At 40.8% G+C, this 22,451-nt stretch overlaps 1 protein-coding gene across 1 annotated transcript in view; it reads left to right on the top strand.

Annotated features, from left to right (window-relative positions):
• Positions 1 to 22,451, top strand: part of SLC17A6 (solute carrier family 17 member 6) — a 67,692-nt gene that overhangs the window by 23,933 nt on the left and 21,308 nt on the right. Inside the window, exon 4 of the mRNA XM_061613138.1 lies at positions 18,222 to 18,336. Coding sequence (XP_061469122.1) covers positions 18,222 to 18,336 — 115 coding nt within the window. The remainder of the gene's footprint in view (positions 1 to 18,221; positions 18,337 to 22,451) is intronic.

Raw genomic sequence — 22,451 nt, 5'->3', positions numbered from 1 at the left:
TAACAATCCTGTCTCTTAAGTCATATTATAAAATCACTTTCCTCCAGTAGTTATCTTACTTAATCATCAAATCTCATAAACATTACTTTATTCTTTCCACAAAAAGTCAAAGAGAGGTTTCAATTCTTTAAGAAATATATCTATCAATTTTTTTTTCCAGATAAGCATATCGATTAATCCATCTCATTACTAATTATGATAATCTTATTGTCATAACCATAGTCAAAATAAACATTTCAATTAATCCATCACATCAGAATCTGTTAGGTTCAATAATTTCAGTAGCCATTGTTCTATTATCTCTATTAGTTCCATTTTCCATCTTCCATCTTCAGTAGTCTTATTAAGTCCAGTAATTTCAATATCCAATCTTCCATTATCAGTATTCCATAATAATCTTGCTGTCAAAGCCATAGTCATATAGTAAGAGTCTGATGGGAATTACCTCTATCCCAAATATTTTCTTGCCATCCATTCTGAATAGGTTGCTGAAATACTGCTGTAAAATCATATCTCTGTTCTTTTTTTCAAAATGCACTGGGTCATCTCTTAAAAGTTTTTCCATTGTCACATGGCTGCAGTTAATTCCATAGATTTTCTCTATATTGGGCTCCATCACATCATTCCAGTCCAGAAGATTATCCATGCCATTGATAACTTTATCTCTAGAATCTTCATTCATTTCTTCAGAGATAACATTGAGTTCCAAACAATAGATTTTATTTCTAAAGTCCATAGACTCCAAATCTTGTTCCTGTTCCACGTTGGTTCCAATCTCCGGGATCTCCTCTCTCACAGGGACCCCTATTCCAGTCTCCAGGGTCTCCTCTCTCACAGGGACCCCTGTTCCAATCTCCGGGGTCTCCTCTCTCACAGGGACCCCTTCCAGGGTCACCTCTCTCACAGGGACCCTTATATCTTTAATCTCCTGCTTCATTTTACTCAATTCAATTTTCGTTATCTCAATCTCATCCATTATTTTCTGAAACATAGTTATTTCCAGATTTTCAGCCACTTTCTTAATTGCCATTTTAAAAGAAAAATATAGGAAAACCACTTCTTATTTCAGCAACAATTGGGTTAATACTCCAAACTTGGTGACATCACAGTATAAACAGTGCAGACAGCCTTATCTCTCCAATAGTTAAGTAAACAAAATGCAGTTCCCAGGATCGAAACAATTAATGGCAATCGTCAAGAAACAGATTCGTCAAAATAAAATAGACCAAAAAGAGAGTAGTCTCAAAACAGTATAATATTTTTCAAAATAAAAATCTGGAATAGAAATCCCTCTTCTGTGTATATCTTTAGAATGCAAATCCAGGACAGCTTTTTGCAACAAAAACAGAGATAAGCTATTAATTAGTGCGTAGCAGAGAGAAGTTATGGCTCCCCAGTGAGATGTCAAAAACTGATCAATCTGGCAAATCTCTTTTAAACAGCAACAATTTAAGTCAAGTAAAAGAAAAATATAGAAAGAAGGGTGCTTGCCTGTTAGTGCGTTCTCTCTTAGAAGATAAGATGAACGTTCGCTTTAACAGATAGAGCTTGCTGTTGAAAATCCGTCCCACCTTCGTCGGCTGGACCTCGTCCCATAAATTAATGAGATCTGGTCGTCCCAACAAAAATAGGCTTTGAGGTTAATCTCTTCGTTTCTCCCTACCCGGGAGAAGTTTAATCAGTCAAAAAAAAAAGAAAAAACTGACTGATATATCTGAATAAGCTTCTTTTGAGGCAGGAGCCCGTCTCAAAAGCAGGCACAGGCTAAGTCACCCTTCCCGGAAGTGCCGCCTTCTGATTTCTTGACTATTGTCTCCGTTTTGGTTAATGTCTGTGCCAAGGTATTGATAATCCTTGACAAGTTCAATGCCCTCATTGTCAACTTTAAAGTTACATAAATCTTCTTTTGTCATTACTTTATTCTTTTTGACGTTCAGCTGTAGTCCTGCTTTTGTGCTTTCCTCTTTAATTTTCATCAGCATTTCTTTCAAATCCTTACTGGTTTCTGCTAGTAGTATGGTATCGTCTGCATATCTTATATTATTTATTCACTAATAGGCAAAAAACCTTGTGGTTTAAGAATGTACCTATAGCCCACAGATATTTCTACCAAACTTTAAAAAGCAGGGAAATTGGGCAGCTATAGTGAATGCACCAGGGGAGCAGGAGACCTGAACTCCTCTCTGAGATATTGTACTGCCCTACAAATTTGTCAAAATGCAAACACCATTTGGGTTGGTCTTTCACAGTCCAATCCACTTGCTGTGTAACTTGGAAAAATTTGGTAACATATGCCTCTGAGCATATGGTGAGTGGTGGCAACACCTGCCATCTCCAAAGATGGAGAACTATATTTTTGTATGTTTGTTGGTGTTCTTCTTATTTTGCTTCTTTCCTGTGTTACTAATGTTTCTACAGAGAATCTAAACCAGAAAATTCCCCCCTCTTTATTCATCCTAGAAATCTGTGTCAAATGTATTTTTATTCATTTCAAAGCCTTTTTATTGGTCATTGTCATGTGATGGTGAAGACACCCTTTTATGTTTTATATTGGAGGTTATGTTCTATTTCTATTTTGGGTGCATTAACAGTTGAATCTGAAACTGCAGTTTGATGTAAAATCAGACTGATTACAATATGTTGCTACTTCAGCAATGACTATAGTTGTTGGAAAAAAGAGGATGCATGTTTTCAGCCTGCTATGTTTAAACCACTTTATTTAAGGCAAGGTGTTCAAGATCAATTTAAAACATAGAGCACACCTAGAATTTTGCTAGAATATATTTCACTTTCCACTGTTTTATCTTGTGCAGATTGAGACACTCCTGAGGTCCACTGGAGACTATTTTGCAGAAGTCAGTGCCGTTATTCCACAATTATGTTTGGAGTTTTTTTAGTATAAATTTTACAAAGGGTTGCTGTACTTCACATATTCATAGAAACAAAAGCAAAAGAAAATGATTTCCTATAGAAAACTTCACTAAAATTGCAAAGTAAATCAGACATTTAAAGTGACCATCTGAACTATATCAACTGTCTTAATAATGTTGCTTCCTCCCGGCTAAAACAAGTTCAGCACAGGGCATATCTTCTTTCTATTATCTGAGCTGATTACAGGTGTTGCCACCACTCACCATATGCTCAGAGGCAAATTCTTCCAAGCTGCACAGCAAGTGGATTGGACTGTGAAAAACCAACCCAAATTGTGTTTGCATTTTGACAACTTTGTAGGGCAGTACAATATCTCAGAGAGGAGTTCAGGTTGGTCTACCAATTTCAAGCTGCAGTCCTGCCCCTTCAACTTCATGTTTCCCAGGAGGGTCATAGATCCTTTTTTGGGAGAAGACTGAGCTAAAGTAGGAATTGAGAACTTCTGCCTTTTCTTTGTCATCTCTTATCATTCTGCCATCCTCACTGAGTAGCTGTACCATTTCTTTTGTTTTTTCTCCATTGTTTACTACGGATGTACCTGTTGTTGTTGTTACGTGCCTTCAAGACGACTAAGACTTATGGCGACCCTAGGAATCAGTAACCTCCAAGAGCATCTGTCGTGAACCATTCTGTTCAGATCTTGTAAGTTCAGGCCTGTGGCTTCCTTTATGGAATCAATCCATCTCTTCTTCGGCCTTCCTCTTTTTCTACTCCCTTCCGGTTTTCCCACCATTATTGTCTTTTCTAGTGAATCATGTCTTCTCGTTATGTGTCCAAAGAAAAATAACCTCAGTTTCATCATTTTAGCTTCTAATGATAGTTCTGGTTTAATTAACACCCAATTATTTGTCTTTTTCTCAGTCCATGGTATGCGCAAAGCTCTCCTCCACATTTCAAATGAGTTGATTTTTCTCTTATCCACTTTTTTCACTGTCTAACTTTCACATCCATACATAGAGATCAGGAATACCATGGTATGAATGATCCTGACTTTAGTGTTCAGTGAAACATGTGTGCATTTGAGGACCTTTTCTACTTCTCTCATAGCTGCCCTCCCCAGTCCTAGCCGCCTTCTGATTTCTTGACTATTGTCTCCATTTTGGTTAATGACTGTGCCGAGGTATTGATAATCCTTGACAAGTTCAATGTCCTCATTGTCAATTTTAAAATTACATAAATCTTCCTTTGTCATTACTTTATTCTTTTTGACGTTCAGCTGTAGTCCTGCTTTCGTGCTTTCCTCTTTAATTTTCATCAGCATTTGTTTCCAATCATTACTGGTTTATGCTAGTAGTATGGTATCATCTGCATATCTTAAATTATTTATATTTCTCCCTCCAATTTTCACACCTCCTTCCTCTTGGTCCAATCCCGCTTTCTGTATGATATGTTCTGTTTATAGATTAAATATATAGGGTGATAAAATACACCCCTGTCTCACACCCTTTTCTATTGGGAACCAACCAATTTCTCCATATTCTGTCCTTACAGTAGCCTCTTGTCCAGATTATAAGTTGCAGATGAGAACAATCAGATGCAGTGGCACCCCCATTTCTTTTAAAGCATTCCATATTTTTTCATCATCTACACCGTCAAAGGCTTTGCTGTAATCTATAAATCGCAGGGTAATTTCCTTCTGAAATTCCTTGGTCCGTTCCATTATTTAACTGAGGCTGATTCCCTCTCTCTTGCATGTGGATGGTGCCATTTTGGCTACATAAGGATTGGAACTCAGATAATGCCAGGTCCCAGGTACCCAGCCAGCTGTGACTAATTTCCATCACCTGTCCCTCTTTGGAGGGATACATAAGCCGGCTGGCTGAGGTGGCCTGGGAGACCCAGTGCCTGCAGGAAGAAGGAGAACATTGTCACCCAGGGAAGGAGAGCCTGCTGTTGCTGCTGCTGTTGGAACACCACCTCCACCGCCCTTCCCAGTGGGACTGCTGCCTGGCAGATGTGCCTCCTGCAGGACCAGGTCCCAGGTACCCAGCCAGCTGTGACTAATTTCCATCACCTGTCCCTCTTTGGAGGGATACATAAGCTGGCTGGCTGAGGTGGCCTGGGTTTTTGTCTTTTGTTTTGTTTTTTCTTTTTGTTTGTTTTTTCTTTTGGGTTCCATTGGTTTTAGCTATGGGTGGGTTCGGTTTCATTTTATATTGTAGTTCTTGGGTTTTTATGTAGTTTGTATGTTGTATTTTACTTTATCTTGTACGCCGCCTAGAGTGGCCGCTTGTGCGGCCAGATAGGCAGCCTAGAAATAAAATTTATTATTATTATTATTATTATAATGTATGTTTGGAATATGATTTCTGGTGCCTCTTCCCTTTCTAAATCCAGCTTGGACATCTGGCATTTCTTGCTCCATATATGGTAAGAGCCTTTGTTGTAGGCAAAGCTCTCCTCCACATTTCAAATGAGTTGATTTTTCTTTTATCCACTTTTTTCACTGTCCAACTTTCACATCCATACATAGAGATCAGGAATACCATGGTATGAATGATCCTGACTTTAGCGTTCAGTGTTCACATTCTAGAATTTCTGGTTCTTCATCATACGGTTCCTCCATGAATGAGTCTATCATTCTGGTATTTCTTTGTTGCTTTTGGTGTCTTCCACTAACCTCAGCTCATTCTCAGCTTTAGCCTTCCTGACACCATCCCTGCAATTCCGTGTAACCTGTCTGTACTCTTCCTTTGTGACCTGGCCTTCCTTCCACTTCCTGTATGTGTCCTTTTTTTTTGTTTTCAGGTTATCTCTTAGCTTATTGGGAGGCCACATTGCTGTCTTCTCCCTTTTTTCCTTGATAGAATTGATTGCCATTGTGCCTTTAGAATTTCCTTTTTTTAGAAACTCCCACACATCTTGGACTCCTGTTCTCATTAGTGATGCTTGCCATGGAACTTTACTTACCATTCTTTTGAGTTTATTAAAATCGACATTCCTGAAGTCCAGGGTACACATATCACTACTCTCAGCTTTTGCTTTCTTTAAAATCAAGAACTCAAGTATAGCATGGTTACTTTCCCCCAGAGTTCCTGTAACAGCAGTTTCATTCTCCAAGTCATTTCTGTTGGCTGGAATCAAGTCAAGGATAGCTGATCTTCCTGACTTGGTCAAGAGGAGAAGTGTTGCCATAGGAACAACTGGCTGATGATGCTCTCCCAAGAAGGATAGGTCTCCTCATCCCAATCCTGGGGTAGTCTGCATCTGTTTTAGACTGTGTGGAGCTGGGAGCTGGAAACACACAAAGACTCTGTGCTGAACGAAAAGCTATGGCTTTGGGGCACCTCTCCAGAAGCCTAATGGGGAAGCAAGATCTATTGGAGTGTTAATGTGGAGAGTTCCTCCATCTTACACTCAGGTTTTATATGTGTGTCAATAAAACGATATATCATAAAGACACCACTGTTTCTTGTTATCTTCATTTCAAGGAAACCAAACCCTGGGTAAGTGCTGGAACCCTTGGAAGTCTCCTGGCACTCAGATACTGTGGTGGATGCAACAACAGGAATTTTAGATTTATTGTTTACCTTTTATATGACAAACTATTGCTCTGCTGCATGGTGCACAGCTATCTTTAGAACATAAGAAAAGCTCTGCTTGATCAGGCCAAAGGTTAACCTAGTCCAGCATTCTGTTCTCATGGTGGCCAAACAGATGTTTATGGGAAGCCTGCCAACAGGATCTGAGCACAACAGCTCTCTCCACACTTGTGATTCCCAGCAATTGGTATTCAGAGGCATACTACCTCTGACAGGGGAGGCAGTTGTCATGGCTAGTAGCCATTGATAGCCTTATCCTCTAGGAGTTTTTTAATCCAGTTTTTAAGCTGTCTACATTGGTGGCCATCACAACATCTTGTGGAAGTGAGTTCAGTAGTTTAACTGGGGAGAAGCACAATGGGAAATTAGAGAACATTTTTAGATATATTTTATAATTGTTACATTCTTTTTTGTTTTGTATTTGATTTATTTTGTTCTCATGTTATGTATATTGTTTAGAGATTTATTGTTCAGTTATGCTTATTTAAAATACGAATTATTGTTTTGCTTTTTTACTAGCAATTGTACCAAATGTGAATGTATATTTTTATGTTGTAAACCACCCAGAGATCTTCAGATATGGGGCAGTATACAAGTATAATAATAATAATAATAATAAATAATAAAATAATAATAATAAAATAATAATAATAATAATAAAATAAATAAATAAATAATAAAATAAATAAATAAATAAATAAATAAATAAATAATAAATAAAAACCTATGCCCTGTGTGAAGAGGTTCTTTCTTTTGCCTGTCATGAATTATCCAATACAGCTTCATTGGATGGCTGTGGGCTCTAGTATTCTGAGGGGAGAGGAGTCTTCCTATTTACTTTTTCCACATCATGAATAATCTCATACACCTCTATCATGTCCCCGCTCACTTGCTTTTTTTATAAACTAAAATGCCCCAAATATTCCTCATAGGGAAGTTGCTCCAGTCCTTTGATTATTTTGGTTGCCTTTCTCTGAACATTTTCCAGCTCTACAATATCCTTTTTTGAGGTGAGGCAACCAGAACTGCACACAGTATTCCAAATGAGGCTGCTTTATATAACAACATTATGATATTTATTTATTGTTTAATTTATATCCCACCCTTCCTCCCAGCAGGAGCCCAGGGCGGAAAACAAAAGCAGTAAAAACACTTTAAAACATCATAAAAACAGACCTTAAAATACATTAAAACAAAACAACTTTAAAAACATTCTTTAAAAAAACTTTAAAAACATCTTAAATAAAAAGATAAAAAACATATTGTTCAGAAAAAAAGTTTTAAAAAAACATATTAAAAGTCATTCTAACACAGATGCAGACTGGGATAGGTTTTAACTTAAAAGTCTTGTTGAAAGAAGAAAGTCTTCAATAGGCACCGAAAAGATAACAGAGATGGCGCCTCTCCTAATATTTAAGGGGAGGGAATTCCACAGGGTAGGTGCCACCACACTAAAGGTCCATTTCCTATGTTGTGAACAATGGACCTCCTGATAAGTTAGTATCTGCAGGAGGCCCTCACTGGCAGAGCTCAGTGATCGACTGGGTATATAAGGGTTAAGATGGTCTTTCAAGTACCCTTGTTCTAAGCTGTATAGGGCTTTGTACACCAAAACTAGAACCTTGAACTTGGCCCGGTAGCAAATGGACAGCCAGTGCAATTCTTTCAGCAGCAGGTGACATGTTGGTGATATCCTGCCCCAGTGAGCAGTCTCACTGCCACATTTTGCACCAGCTGAAACTTCCAGACCAACCTCAAGGGCAGTCCCACATAGACCACATTACAGTAATCTAGTCTGGAGGTTATCCATGTGTGGACAACACTGGTCATGCTATCCCAGTCCAGAAATGTCCACAGCTGTCTTATCAGCCAAACCTGGTAAAAGTCACTCCTAGCCATGGAGGTCCCGTGGGCATCTAGCGACAAAGATGGATCCAGGAGCACCCTCAGCCTACAAGCCTGCTCTTTCAGAGGGAGTATGACCTTATCCAAAGCAAGCAACCGACCAATTATCCGAACTCATATTGGCAGTTTTATTTTCAATACCTTCCCTAATGATCCCTATAATGAAAGTTGCCTTGTTTTCTTTTGGCTATCCCTGATTTTGTTTTTGTTTTTGCTGGGATATCACAGTTTGCCAGCCCCTAATGGACAGGACTTTATCCTTGGTAAAATATATTTCCACACCCTAATTAGCACATCCTCTGCTAAAGTGACTCATGTGTTTAAATGTGGTTGAAGGAATGTCTGTACAAACCATCCAGTGAAAATGTTTGTGATGTCCTTTGTGGTGACTGAAATAACCCCACCCACCATATACCACAGCATTTAGCGATTTAAAAAAAATGTTTTTAATATCCTTAGTGGCTGCATGGTCTCTGTGTATTACCATAGTACTGGAGACTTCATTTGCTGCAAGGGTAAAACACAAGCTCAAAAAGCAAGTTCACATGCTGCCCTGAGCTCCTACTGGGAGGAAGGGTGGGATAGAAATCAAATAAATAAATAAGCAAGCAAGCAACAAGTGGGGAAAATCACTGCCTCACACTGCTTCAGTATTTTAGAATTTTCTTTATTCCTTTATAGCTCTTGCACTAAGCAACAGAAGTCTCTTTTCCTGAGCAGATTTTTCTTTAGAAGTAGTAGCAACATTATGTTGAAACCTATATTAGCCTTGTTATGGGTCAATCCCATATGGGGGTGGTATGTGGTAAAGGGTAAATGTTTGCTGAAGATTGAACTGGGTATTTTATTATGTTTGCTTTTTGATACTTAAAGATACTACTACTAATAATAATGATGATGATGATGATGATGATGTGGTAGCAGGTGAATGGGAACTTGGCTTTTCCAATGCAGAAGGCTAGCCTACCACTCCCCCAACTCATAATGTAGGGATATCAGCACTATTTGTATTGGATGTGATTATAGATTAAGAATACATTCTGGAAGGCCTCATGGTATGGATGGGGAGCCTCAGGCTCAGGGGACAAATGTGGCCCTCCAGGGCTCTTCCACCTGGCCCTTGGGACTCTTCCCAGCCCACATTTTGCCGCCAACCAATTCCCTCCCCGGCCCTGCTTCAGTCTTCCCTGAGTCATTTTGCTTGACTGGAATGTGTCCTTGAGCTCTGGTGGCTGGATGTAGGATAAACAGGCGTGTGTGCATGTGTGTAGAAACTAGCCTACTGCACAAATGTCAGATTCACATTCGGCCCTCTGCCAGCTTTGCAGCTTTTGCCTCTGGTCCTGCCCACCACTGGCATCCAGTCCTCAGCAGCGAATGTGGCCCTTGGCTTGAAAAAGGTTCTTCAACCCCAGAAGGTGTCTAAAGGTTCTTCTGCTCCAATAGGTCAATGCACATTTCTTTTTGTGTAACAAAAGGTTTTGTATATCGTGTGATCACCTACTGTAGGTATCAGAGGCAAAGGGGAAGGAAAGGCAGCTGATGCAGCACTTGGCTTGCCTGTACGTGCTTGAGGAGTGGTGTGCCAGCTTGACATCTTGTTGAAGTCAGAACCACAGAGATTTGACTTGGGAGTCGATCCCAGACACCAGCATGTGCTTCTTTGTTTTCCACACAGACCTGCCAGTACTGTAGAAGCCACATTGAAAGGTTCTGATCTCCCCCCGCTGTGCAGTGCCTTTTAAAATCCATTTTCCCAAAGAGGGGGCTAATGAAACATTGCGTGAGCTCCCTCTGCCATATGGCTTGAGGGTTTTCTATTTTTCTGTCATAGGTGATGAAGCCATGTTCACAACTTAATGATGCACAAAGGGATTGGAGGGTAGGGGACTGGAGGATTTGCTTAACAAAAAAAGGGGGCTCAGATGTGTGGCAAAAATTAATAATGTATTCAAGCCTTTATTAGATTAGAGGTGGTGGCAGAGAATCAGCTTATCCATATTAATCCTTCACGAAAGGCTTAAGATAGGATTTAGTTAGAGAAACACACACAGATGCCTCCACCCCCATGTCATTTAGAAAGGAATATATATTTTTAAATGACTAGAAATAGTCTATCTCATCACAGGTTTAATGTGACCAAGAAAACTGAGAATCTGATGCATCTGTCAGCATTCAGTAAAGTATATTGCATTATTTAACAGATTTGTTTTTTTAAAAATAATATTATTTATTCAAGCATATATATCCTGCCCTTTTAATGTGAATGCACTATTCAGGGTGGCTTATAACAGCCTTTTTTGTTTGTTTAGAAACTATAATCCCATTAAAAACAATGGCATAAAACAGCCAATAAAAGAGACAAGGTCAGCTGATAAAATCAAAGTATGCAAACACTGTTTGTCTCACAAAAGAAAAGCTGGTTAGAGTAGGAAAATCTTTTACAACTGGGGAAAAGTAGGAAGAGGGGGCGGGGCAACTGTACATCACAGGGCAATGGAGCCTGGTGCCCATTGGGACTGGTGAGGCAGAAGACAGGGAGCCCAACAGTAGATGGAGCAGGAGCCAATGACAGGCAGCGCCAACTAATTCTAATTTTGTCCCCCATCCTCCTTCCAGCTGAGTTCTACAAGGGCGACATCTGAGTCTAAAAAAGGAGGAAGCTGACAGCCAGTGTCACCTTCTGGATAGGTTGCAAGTGGGAAAGCCAGCAGGTGTGGGCTGGCTGAGGGCAGACTGAGGTTGGTACGGCAGGGTCCCATTTGCCCTAATGGACCAGCCCCCACTGTCTGGGGGGAAGGTGTTCCACAATCTGGGTTGGATCCCATGAGTGAAGCTTGCTCATACCAATGGAAGGGTGGACAATGATTTTCATCAGCTCCCTCTGTAGACCTTTCCCCACTGCCTGAAAATCTGCTCTGAGGGTTGAGAGACCACTGAAACAGTTTGGGAGGTAGTGCTGGGAGCAGTAGGGAGAAAGGGGAATTGACAAAAATAGCCTCCCCTTCCTACAACAAGTTGGAACTTCTCCTGGATCAAAGGCCCTTTGTTCACATTTTACAGATGGAAATATAAAGCAGAGAAATAGGATTTGGTTGGAATTGTAAAAGGAGTTGATAGTTAAGGAGAAAATTGAAACTAGAGCTCCAACCTTAAGCAAACTTTCCTGGGAGAAAGCCCCATTGCAAAGTTGGATTGACTTTTAAGTGAACATGCATATGATTGTGCAGTAGGACTCCCACATTCCAATCATATAGTGCCTCCTCAGGGGATCTGGAGAGAACCAGCAACTGAAAATCAGGAGTCAGGCATGATGCAGTTAAGAGGAGGGGGCTTCTATTGGGCTCAAAGAACCCTCAAGATTACTGTTTCCACTGGAGTTCTGAGTTCATCTCTACAAAGGAACTCCAGTGGCAGTTCACCCCCTGCAAATTAAAGGTGCAGGGACTGCAGGGATCTTTGGACTGGGACCATGGCAGGGGGTAAAGGGCTAAATCATCTATACTTCCACACCAGGGTCCTTATTTGGGTTGGGCCCATTGTACTGGCTAATCCTGCACTCAGGGGCAATTAACGTGATTAACATTGTGTAGCTTGGCTTCAGTAGGTCACATCCGCACCATACATTTAAACAGAGCTTGGAAGATTACTTTTAAAAAGTAATAAATTACAGTTACAGTTACATGGCTCCAAAAAAAGTAGCAATTACCATTACAATTACAATTGCTCTGAAAGTGACTGATTACTTTTACTCGAAAGTAATTGCTACAATTACATTTCAGTTACTTTTTTTAAACAAAAAACAAAAAATTGCCTACAAGGTGCTGGCCTTGGCTGCTGCACATCTAAGTAGCCTAAAACAACATTAAAAATAAGCACACACACACAGAGGGTAGTAGAATAATTTTTTTTATCCATAAGATTAACGGAATGGCATAACGCCCCACCCCCAGCAATGATGATACCCCAACACACATTTTTTTGTATATATATTGCCTCCAGCTCTTTTCTCCTTCCACTCCTGTCAATTTTTAAACAATTGTTTTCTCCATGCCATCTCACTCTCCACCTCCTCCCTCGTTGCCTCTTAAGCACCCATAGAGCATGAAGGAAGAGCAATGCTGCACAGAAGCCCAATTTGAAGCACATGATTTGTATTCACAAATCAGAGGAGCAGAAGACTTCCCCTGCTCGTCCCCCCAAGTAATGCACAAAAGTAATGCTGGAAACATTACAATTACTCCTCAAAAGTAATGAAGTTACTAGTATTACCAGCAAAATGTCATGCAGGTACCCACTCGTTACTCAAAAAAGTAATACATTACAAGTAATTCGTTACTTGCAACTAGTTACTTCCAAGCTCTGCATTTAAAGCACTCTTATTCCACTTCAACAGTCATGGAGAACCCTGGGAACTATAGTTTGTTAAGGGTGCTGGGAATCTTAGGTCTGTAAGATCAGCACTCTTGACAAACTACAGTCCTAGGATTTACTGAAGGCAGGGAGGGGGACAAGTGCCACAACTGTTAAAGTGGTTTAAGAATGCTTTAAATACATGGTGTGATGTGGGTGAAAGCATTCCTAGAAGGAAAGTAGATATAAAACAAAGGAACTGGGACCGTACAAGGGTTTTTCCTGATGACAAAAGGAACTTTTTTCCTCTTATTGTTTTATTTTTTGCTAGGACTGTTGCAATGCTAGTACTATGTTACTTTACATTCCCTCATAATGGAAAGAGGGGTGAATCTCCTGTGGGGAGTTGATAGCCCAACTTAAGCAGGGATTTACTCGGGATAAAGAAATACTCTTCTGAAAGTAGAATTTAGTGAAGCAATTGCTCCATCTGCTGACAGATAACCACATAATGTTCTTTAGTGTCCTTAATGAGGTTGGCTGAGTTGGAATGCATTTTTTTATGTAATGCAGAGGTGGTTCTAGTTTTCTCCTCCCATCATCTGCATTAAGGCTCCCCTCATATCCATGCTGTGAATGCAGTGGGACTTATTTCGGAATAAGCACAAATAGGATTGCACTGCTAGTCTCCTAAGCAGGTTCTATGGCTTAATGCAATTGTGGGGAATGTTTGGCCCTCCAGATGTTGCTGAAGTACAAATTCCATGAGCCCCAGCAAGTATGGTCAATTGCCAGGGATTATGGGAGTTGCAGTTCAGGAACATCCAGAGGGCCAAATGTTCCCCACATGGAGCTTAATGTTTTCAAAGAGGTGAAAATGGTAGAAAGCTATTAATTGGCTGTGGCGCAAATGTTGTAGTGCAGAATGGAGCCAAAATAGCCAGAGTGACTTTGGAATGTGAAGCTATTTTGACAGGGGAAGATAAAGGCATTTGTTTAAACTGCTTTTGCTGTCAGCTAATACCAGCTGGTTTTGAATTTCGTTAACCGTTCTGTTTCCCTGACTTGTATATGCTGCTGTCTTATATGCTGAACGTGCTGTTGTTTTGTTGTTCTGTTGCAATTTCAATGTTGTTACTGTACACTGCCTTGTGGTTTGTGATAAAAGGTGGTATAAAAATATTTTAAATCAATACATTAAGAAGAGTGTTGCATTTTTAGGCATTTGTTAAAAGAAGCCACAGTGAAAACTGTGATAATGTTTACAAGTGTAGATGTCTCCCTTCCAAATAGGGAAATGTATCAATGCAAATGTTTAGGAGCTGCTGCCAGAGAATATGGGGGGGGGGGGAATCTAAAAGGCCAAGTCTCGATATAGCAGATCAAGGCCTAGCATTTGTTAAATTTTATTTTATCCTCATTCTTTGGACATTAGATTTCTTCTTATTTTGATGCCATCTATTCAAACACCATTTTGAGAAGCTGGATGAAATTACTTGTTATATTGCAGAACAATTTTTTTTAAAAAAAATAAGCTAAGCTGTACTTTTAAAGGGACAGAAAATATTAGGAAATGAAATACTTTCATTTCTGCATTGATTTAGAAAGAAAATAACACTAGAAACAGAAAATGTCAGAGAAGGGCAGGGGAAATAGTGAGATTCAGGTAGGAGCATCCATACAAGAAGGGATTTTTAAAAAGTGAGAATTGCATCTCTTTCTTCTTGGTGTTTGATCAGAGAATTCCATGCTGACTCCCCAAAATGAGGAAGACAGAGAAAATGAAATGATATATTATAAGAGACTGTCCACAGCAGTAGTGTAGTGGCAAATTCAGAAGTGCAGGGTCCCTACATGTTAATCACAGCCATGTCGCTCCCCACTTTCTTTTTCTTTCTTTCTTTTTGCTGTGGGGTTGACAGTGAGATCCTTGTTAATGTCTAGGACCCAGTCAGCATGAAAGAGGAGAGTGTTCTTCTCAGTGTTTGACTCACCTCCTTTCACTCTTATTGGCTCCAATCAGCAGGAAAGGACAAGGAAGCACATTGGAAGACTCTTAGTAGCTAACACACTCCCCTTTCATGCTGATTGGCTTGTAGGATGCTGGAGACATAGGGACCCTGCTGGGATCCCACTCCCCAAAAAGGAAAGGGTCCTTTTTGACCCCCTGAGACTCCACACAACTACACCTCTGGCCCACAGTGTTTCATATGGTAGTTTACAGACTACGTGCCAGGGCTCCTTGGGCTGCTTAGATCTTTATTAGGGATTTGTCAGTGATAAGAACAGCAATGGAAGGAAAACATTAAAAAATGATTACCATTTTTTTCTTCACATCACACAGATGCAGGAGACTCATGAGCATGTTCTAGGATGTTCACTCAAACAGAGATAAAGCTCTATGGCCTGGCCAGAACCTTATTTGAATGCAAAGAAGTTCTGTGGTAGATATGTCTGGTTTAGAACAAACCCCAAATAAAAATTGTTACATGACAAGACTGCCAATTGATATTAGGCCAGATATATGCTAGCCTAAGAAATCCAAAGACAAACGGACTTGAATCAGAAATTTGGATAAACACAATCAGCTGTAACTTTTGTCTCTTGCTCTTTCTTACCTTAAAATAATTAACAGGCGGCTGAGTAGTGCATAGTCTTGCTTGTATAATTTTAAAAGAGAGCCAATGTGGTGTAGTATTTAAGGTTTTAGACTATGACCTGGGAGACCAGGGTTCGAATCCCCACACAGCCATGAAACTCACTGGGTGACCTTGGGCCAGTCACTGCCTCTCAGCCTCAGAGGGAGGCAATGGTAATACCCTCTGAATATTGCTTACCATGAAAATCCTATTCATAGGGTCGCCGTAAGTCGGAATTGACTTGAAGGGAGTCCATAATTTTAAAAACTTTGCCATTTCAGGCCAGCCCTTCCATTCTGGTGCTTGTATCGTCTGATAGGTTTTACAGTGTTAGGCTGCCCAAAATGTTGCTGTGGAGTTCTGAAGAGCTGCAGCTGCTGTTCTTAAAACAGAGCAACATAGGATTTCTTTTTGAAAAAAATAAACCTTAAATGAAGCTTTCAGTTTTTAAAACAATTCTCCACTGCTGTGCTTTAACAGCAACAACAGCAAATGCAGAACTTCTCAATCCTCTGAAGACATTTTAGACACCCTAGTTTCTTGCAAAAGACTTTGATATATATATATATATATATATATATATATATATATATATATATATATAAAACAGAGCTATAAGGTTCAGAAAGAACAGCAACAGAGTTACATGAGGCTATATGGGTCCCTTATCTGACATCTAGGAAGGGGGGAAAAGACCCCTGACTCACCCCAGTTGGCCTCTCTGCATAAAATCGATGCACACCCATCATTTATCCTGTTAACCAGATATGTAGCAAGATACTTTTACTCATATAGTATATAAATATCCTAGTAATGAAGAAAATACAAAGCCTATGATAAAATGAACAAAAGGGAGGCCGATATAAAGTAATATGAGCTTCAGGAACTACAATGGAAAAGTGATCACACACACAAAAAATGACATGTAGATGACCATTTCTTAAAATGATTTTACCAAACTAGGAATTATACCATAATCTTATAGATTTAACTACTTGACTTTATTGTAACCTTGATACTGTCATGTGTAAGGACAGGTTTTCACAAGTTAAACGTACTGAAGTGAATGGATGAAAATAATACACTAGGAAATGACCCTTTCATACTTTTGATATAGTTCATCATCCAGGAAATTCAGCCTATATGTTAAAGTAAACACTACATTCAAGCCAGAATAGTTAATCTAGGGAGGGAAAAAATACAGGAAACTAGTGAAGAAAAGCTGTCAAACATAGGTATATGTACTCCATCACACACACAGCCTTTCTCTCTCTCTCAAGAGAGAGATATTGTTTATATAGAAAGAGGTTTGATGGGATGTATTAATAAGAAGACAGTGGAGCCCCATCTCAGTGGAGCATCCTCCATGGACCAAGTGACCTTTTCCTGCACAGCTGCCTTAAGTCATTTGTCTGTCTTTTCAAACAAAATCAATCCTGTTCCTAGTTCAAGAATTCCTCTCTTCTTTTGTGTATAAACAGATGCATGGAAAGCATATATTGGAAGTGTGGTCCATGCTTTGTAATGCTTTGTATTTCCTGCTTTATTAATGAATTGAAGACAAGCCACATTTTTGTGTCAATGTAATGGTGATAGTTTTGTTGATGACCACCACCTACCTTTTGTTTTCTGTTGAAGGCAACACATGTTCCTTATTTCATTTATCCTGAACAGCAACTGGGAGAAGTAGGTGACCTCTTCAAATTGCGTAGGAAAGTCTTGGGTCTTAGTAGGAAATTGGTTTTGGACATATATTACTGTGGTTCAAAATCAACACTGTTCACAGGGCCAATGCTGATGTTACTTTCCCCAACCCATTTCTTTAAGGGTCTGTTCACACATGCATTTGCACTTTTCAATGTATGCAACATTATTTATTTATTATTTTATTTATATCGTGTCCTTCCTCCCGGCAGGAGCCCAGGGTGGCAATGATTCCTTGAATGCGTGAATCCAACATCAAAGAATGAGCACCATAGACAAAACATTTATATTGCTTGACCTAAATGAAAACACAATGTATTTTCGTTGGGGCAGTTTTCATGTTTAGTTATTAATCCTCAGGTGATAAGTCATTAATGATGATCAGTATATCGAAAAATTAAATACACAGCCCAGTATTTGCCTTGTGACTGTGAGTGATCGTTCCTTGTTAAGGTGATGGCTTTGCAATAGTTCAGGATGGTTAGTTGACATGGAAGCTAATAGTTAGGAGACATTTTCCAGAACAGGCAATCTACAAGCTGAGGTTGAAGTCAGAGATGAGTGTTCTGCAGTGTGTGTGTGTGTGTGTGTGTGTGTGTAAGAAAAGAAGAAAAGTTTGCACTTTGAATTTTGAGAGAAGAACGAGTTGGTTGAAGTGAAAGCATCTTTGGTTGTAGAGGCTCTGTCTCCGAGAATCTGCTGCCCTATTTTTATGAGACTGCTTACTTCTAATAGGCTATGCTTGTACAGTTTGTTTAAAAAGGTGTTACAAAGGCTCTATACATAATCAGAACACTCTTATCCAATGGGCACTGCATCTTATAACACTGACCTCAAACTTCTTGCCGCTCTGGGAAATGTGGATTGTGTAATAGTATTAATTGGGAAAATATTTCCATCTACAGATGGACCCTGCACGTGAAGAACAATTAAAATAACATTCTGTGATCCTTTATGAAATCACAATTCTCTTCCCCTAAAACAGACAGTTTGGCATTCATGGAACATATGTCATGGGTATATAAGTAAGTACATGTGTTTCACAGAAAGCATAAATATATATAAAAGAAACCCCAGATAAGTGTGTTTGAATTCTTGGCAACATTTTTAAACACTACCATACCATTGCCTTTCACTTCTCTTACAGGGTATTCGGTGCAGCTATCCTATTGACATCCACTCTCAATATGCTAATACCATCAGCAGCTCGAGTACATTATGGATGTGTCATCTTTGTCAGAATCTTGCAAGGTCTTGTTGAGGTATGGACAAGAAATACAAACTCTTTAACATGTGTGCCTCTCTATCACCATTGTCAACTTGAATAGAAGAAAATGTCATGATGTTCCTTGACATGACTTATTTTCTCTGTTCCAACATCTACTTTGGTGCTGACCTTATTTCCCATGAATGACCTACGGGGACTGCCTGTGACAGTATGTACAATGGCTGTATGTGAATGTATTGATGGAAATTCATTCTGAAGCTATGAAAGAGCTGATCAGAACATAAGATAATGGCAGGATAGAATCAAGAAGAAATGTAGGATAGGCATGAGGAAAGTGGTAGAAAGCAACAGCTTCACAGTATTAGCAGAAAAACTAACCTGTTGCAAAACCTTGTTTAGGAAAAAGGTAATCTGCTGCTGAGGGACATCAACAAGTTTGGAAGACATCTAACAAGCCATGTTTGCATCCTTAGCCTCTTCCACTGGAATCCCATATGCATGTATCAGAGATGTCGGCTGGAGACACACTTGTGGTTGTTCTGATTTCAGTACATCTGTTTGCTGAAACTGTTGGCACACAATGTCAGTCAAACTCTGCCCCGTTTTACTCCAGAACATGGGAAATTGGAGATCAAGTGTGTTTTATCTTGAAGTCAGCTTCACACAGACTTCAAAACTGATTGGCCGTCAACCCTGTTGACACTCTGAAGTGCATCCAATGGAAGTGCTTTGCTGTAGGCTCAGGCAGAGACAGTGATTGGTCCAAAACTTTTCTGTGGACAGTCCTAAAAGGTCCATAGGCAAATATGTTTCAAACCTTGGTCAGACAAAATGATCTCGCAGCTTTTGAAACAAGTGTGCACGTAGCCATTCAAGGTGCAAACAGCTTAGTGCTGGAGCTGGATTCAGCAGGTCAGGGCAGGAGTTGCAGAACAATAGATAGCTCCAAGTGAGCAACTTGCTCCAAAATCCCCCCCTTATTAAAGATGTTACAAGGCAGGAGGAAAGGCCCTATTCTTGCCACATACTGACTGTAATGTTATTACAGTACACCTCACTTACAATCACTCATAAAGCCTCGTATGGCTCAAAAACTTCCAGAGCCTCTAACACTGAGCACTGAAGATTTTTGTCTTGAAGGGCAGCCCCCAAAGCAAACAGCCTTTATAAGCCTCTGCCCCCAGGCTACAGTATGTGTCCCAGGCTCCACCTCCTTCTAGAGAACTTAGGTCCTTAACGGGCCTGAAAACGGTCATTCCTCCTGTATTCCATGACTTCCTGCCTGGTGTGCTCCCTGGACCAGTGAGATACCATGGGAAGCATTGGGTTCTTCTGTCTCAGGGGCAGATGCCTGTGAGGGTCCTGGTCCCGGTGCTACAGGCTCAGATTCTATGGGCGGTTGTTCTTTGAGTTGTCATTTGCAGGTCCTGTGATCTCTTGATCTCCAGCAGCAGGCTGAGAGCCCTGGATCTGCTCCATCTCCTTAGCTGGTGCCTCTGCAGCCTCTAAATCTGTAATTTTTAGGATTTTGATTATGTCTATATGGAATGTACTTGTGTTTGGTTGTAAGTCGCCCAGAGTGGCAGATTAACCTCTGCCAGGTGGGCGTCTAACAAATCTCATAAATAAATAAATATCTGGATTACTGCTAGACTCAGGGTCATGATGGGTCAGTACCTTGATGGGAGACTGTCTGGGAACCCCATGTATACTGCCTAGTATTCCATGATGGAATAAACATGGGATATCAATGAATTACATAAATGAAGCAGAACATATCCATACAGTCACTTCAAAGGGAAAAGGAGCTTCTCTTTCTTAGGCTGCCACTGGAGGCATGGATATGAGCCAGATGCCAAATGGTGACCCATTGTCCTCTGCTCTTGGCCTCCCATTGTTCCATGGGCAACAGTTGAGAGGAGATATTTGCTGCTCCTTGTGTTGGTTAAGAAAAACCTTAGACAGCACTATTAACTGTCCCATCCCCAGTCAAGGCTAGCACTTGCATATGGCCTTTTCCTGCTGGACAGTGGAAATTGCCCATGCATTGCCTGCAATTGGAAGTTTGGGAAGAAAGTGGGGAGAGACCTGGTTTCAGGCAACAATATTTTCCAGCAATAGTAGGGGGCTCTACCATCTCCTCGCCTGCCCCTCCCTTCTCTTTGGGCTCCAATGTGTAATATTACAGCAAATGTCAAAAATTTGCTGACTATCAATATTTGCATGAGAATGCTGAGAATTAGGCGACAGGCTGTAGCTCAGTGGCAGACCATCTGTCTTACTTTCAGAAGATCCCAGGTTCAATTCCTGGCCTCTCTAGGTAGGGCTAGGAGAGAACCTTGCCTGAACCTCTGGAAAGCTGCTGCCAGTCAGTGTAGACAGTGCCGAACTAGATGGTCCAATGGTCTTACTCAGTATAAGGCAGCTTCCTATGTTCTTGAATCAAAGATAAATAATGTTCTTAAGAATGTCCAAAAGCTTTGAGATATACCAGTGAAAGTTGACAGTCATCTGAATGTGATTGGCAGCATTCACCCTTTTGGATATTCAAAAAGTGGCTTATCAGCTTCCATATGTGAATGTTCACAGAATGAGAGTTGGAAGGGCTTTGCAGGCCATCTAGTCCAATCCTCTGCTTGATGCAGAAATCCAGAGCTAAAGTATCCCCAACAGATGATTGCCCATGTTCATGCATTTTAGCAATGCACCATAGCATACAGGCCCGTCACCAGTAGCTGAGGTCCCCTGTGACTGGGAGGGTGGAGCTCCTGCTCTGCAATCCCTGTCCTGCCTCAGGTCAAGGGGCGCGACCGGATGGTGGTGCAGATCATGGAGCGGGAGCTCAGGCGACACCACCCCCACATATGCACGCAGCCGGTGCATACTCAATACTCCCAGTCGCATCTCCTGTTACATCGTTGCATGCCTGCCATCAACCAAGATGGTGGTGGTGGGGTTTGACACCCCAACTGCCATCTTCGGTGATGGCAGGCATGTGTGCTGACATCACAACGCAAAAGGTAGCATGACCAAGTGTAATGCATGCATGAAGGAGGGGCCATGGCTGTCTGGTGCCCAAGAGCCCGCTGTGGTCTGGGGCTGGCCCTGATAGCATACATTTATGGATAATGGAAAGGACTGTGTAGAAGGTACACTTTCTGGGGGGGGGGGGAAGATGCTGAAATTAAACTCCCCCATGAACCTTCTGTAACAATTAGGCACTATAGTGTAAAAAAAGATAAAGATGTCCCCGCACTTGTAGTACGAGTCATTTCCGACTCTTAGGGTGACGTCTTGCGACGTTTACTAGGCAGACCGTATATATGGGGTGGGATTGCCAGTTCCTTCCCCGGCCTTTCTTTACCCCCCAGCATATGCTGGGTACTCATTTTATCAACCACGGATGGATGGAAGGCTGAGTGGACCTCGACCCCTTTTACCGGAGATTCGACTTCCTCCTTCCGTTAGAATTGAACTCCGGCCATGAGCAGAGCTTCGGCTGCATTACCGCTGCTTACCATTCTTACCCAAAATATGTCACTCAAAGGACACGTCCTTTTGCCCAGACAGTGGTAGCTGGTATTCATTGGGACTAGTAGAGTATAAGGAAGGGGGCCAACAGTAGGGGGAGCCAGAGCCAGTGATAGGCAGACCCAATTCTGGTTTTGTCTCCATCCTCCTCCCAACTGACTTCTACAAGTGCAGCACTGAACTAAGTAGGAAGAAGTTGCCTGACTGGTTGTTATAAGAAGTGAGACTGCCTGAGTGAGGGCAAACAGATTGGTGGGGCTGTGCCCCATTAGTCCCAATGGACCAGTCTCCACTGTCCCCAGCATATATTTTTAATGACTGACCATTGTATGTATGTATACATTTTATTACGGTCATAGACCAGCCAGAATGACTGACCATTGGATCCTATACATGTCTATTCAGAAGTAAGCCCCTTTGAGTTCAGTGGCAATTATTCTCAGGAAAATGTGTATAAGAGTCCAGTCTGAAATCCATATCATTGTTTCATGTATGGGGCAACATTCCTAAGACTGATCTGAAACTACTCACCATTTTGGGACCCATGCTGAAAATCCCCACTCTCCTTTTTGATAATTATGGATGGCTATTCATTTATATTATTTATGCTCAATTGCC

Source organism: Rhineura floridana, chromosome 2 (assembly GCF_030035675.1).
Source record: "Rhineura floridana isolate rRhiFlo1 chromosome 2, rRhiFlo1.hap2, whole genome shotgun sequence".
Classification (NCBI taxonomy): Eukaryota; Metazoa; Chordata; class Lepidosauria; order Squamata; family Rhineuridae; genus Rhineura; species Rhineura floridana.
Note: the sequence above shows the minus strand (reverse complement) of the source record. Positions and strands in the feature narration are given on the sequence as shown.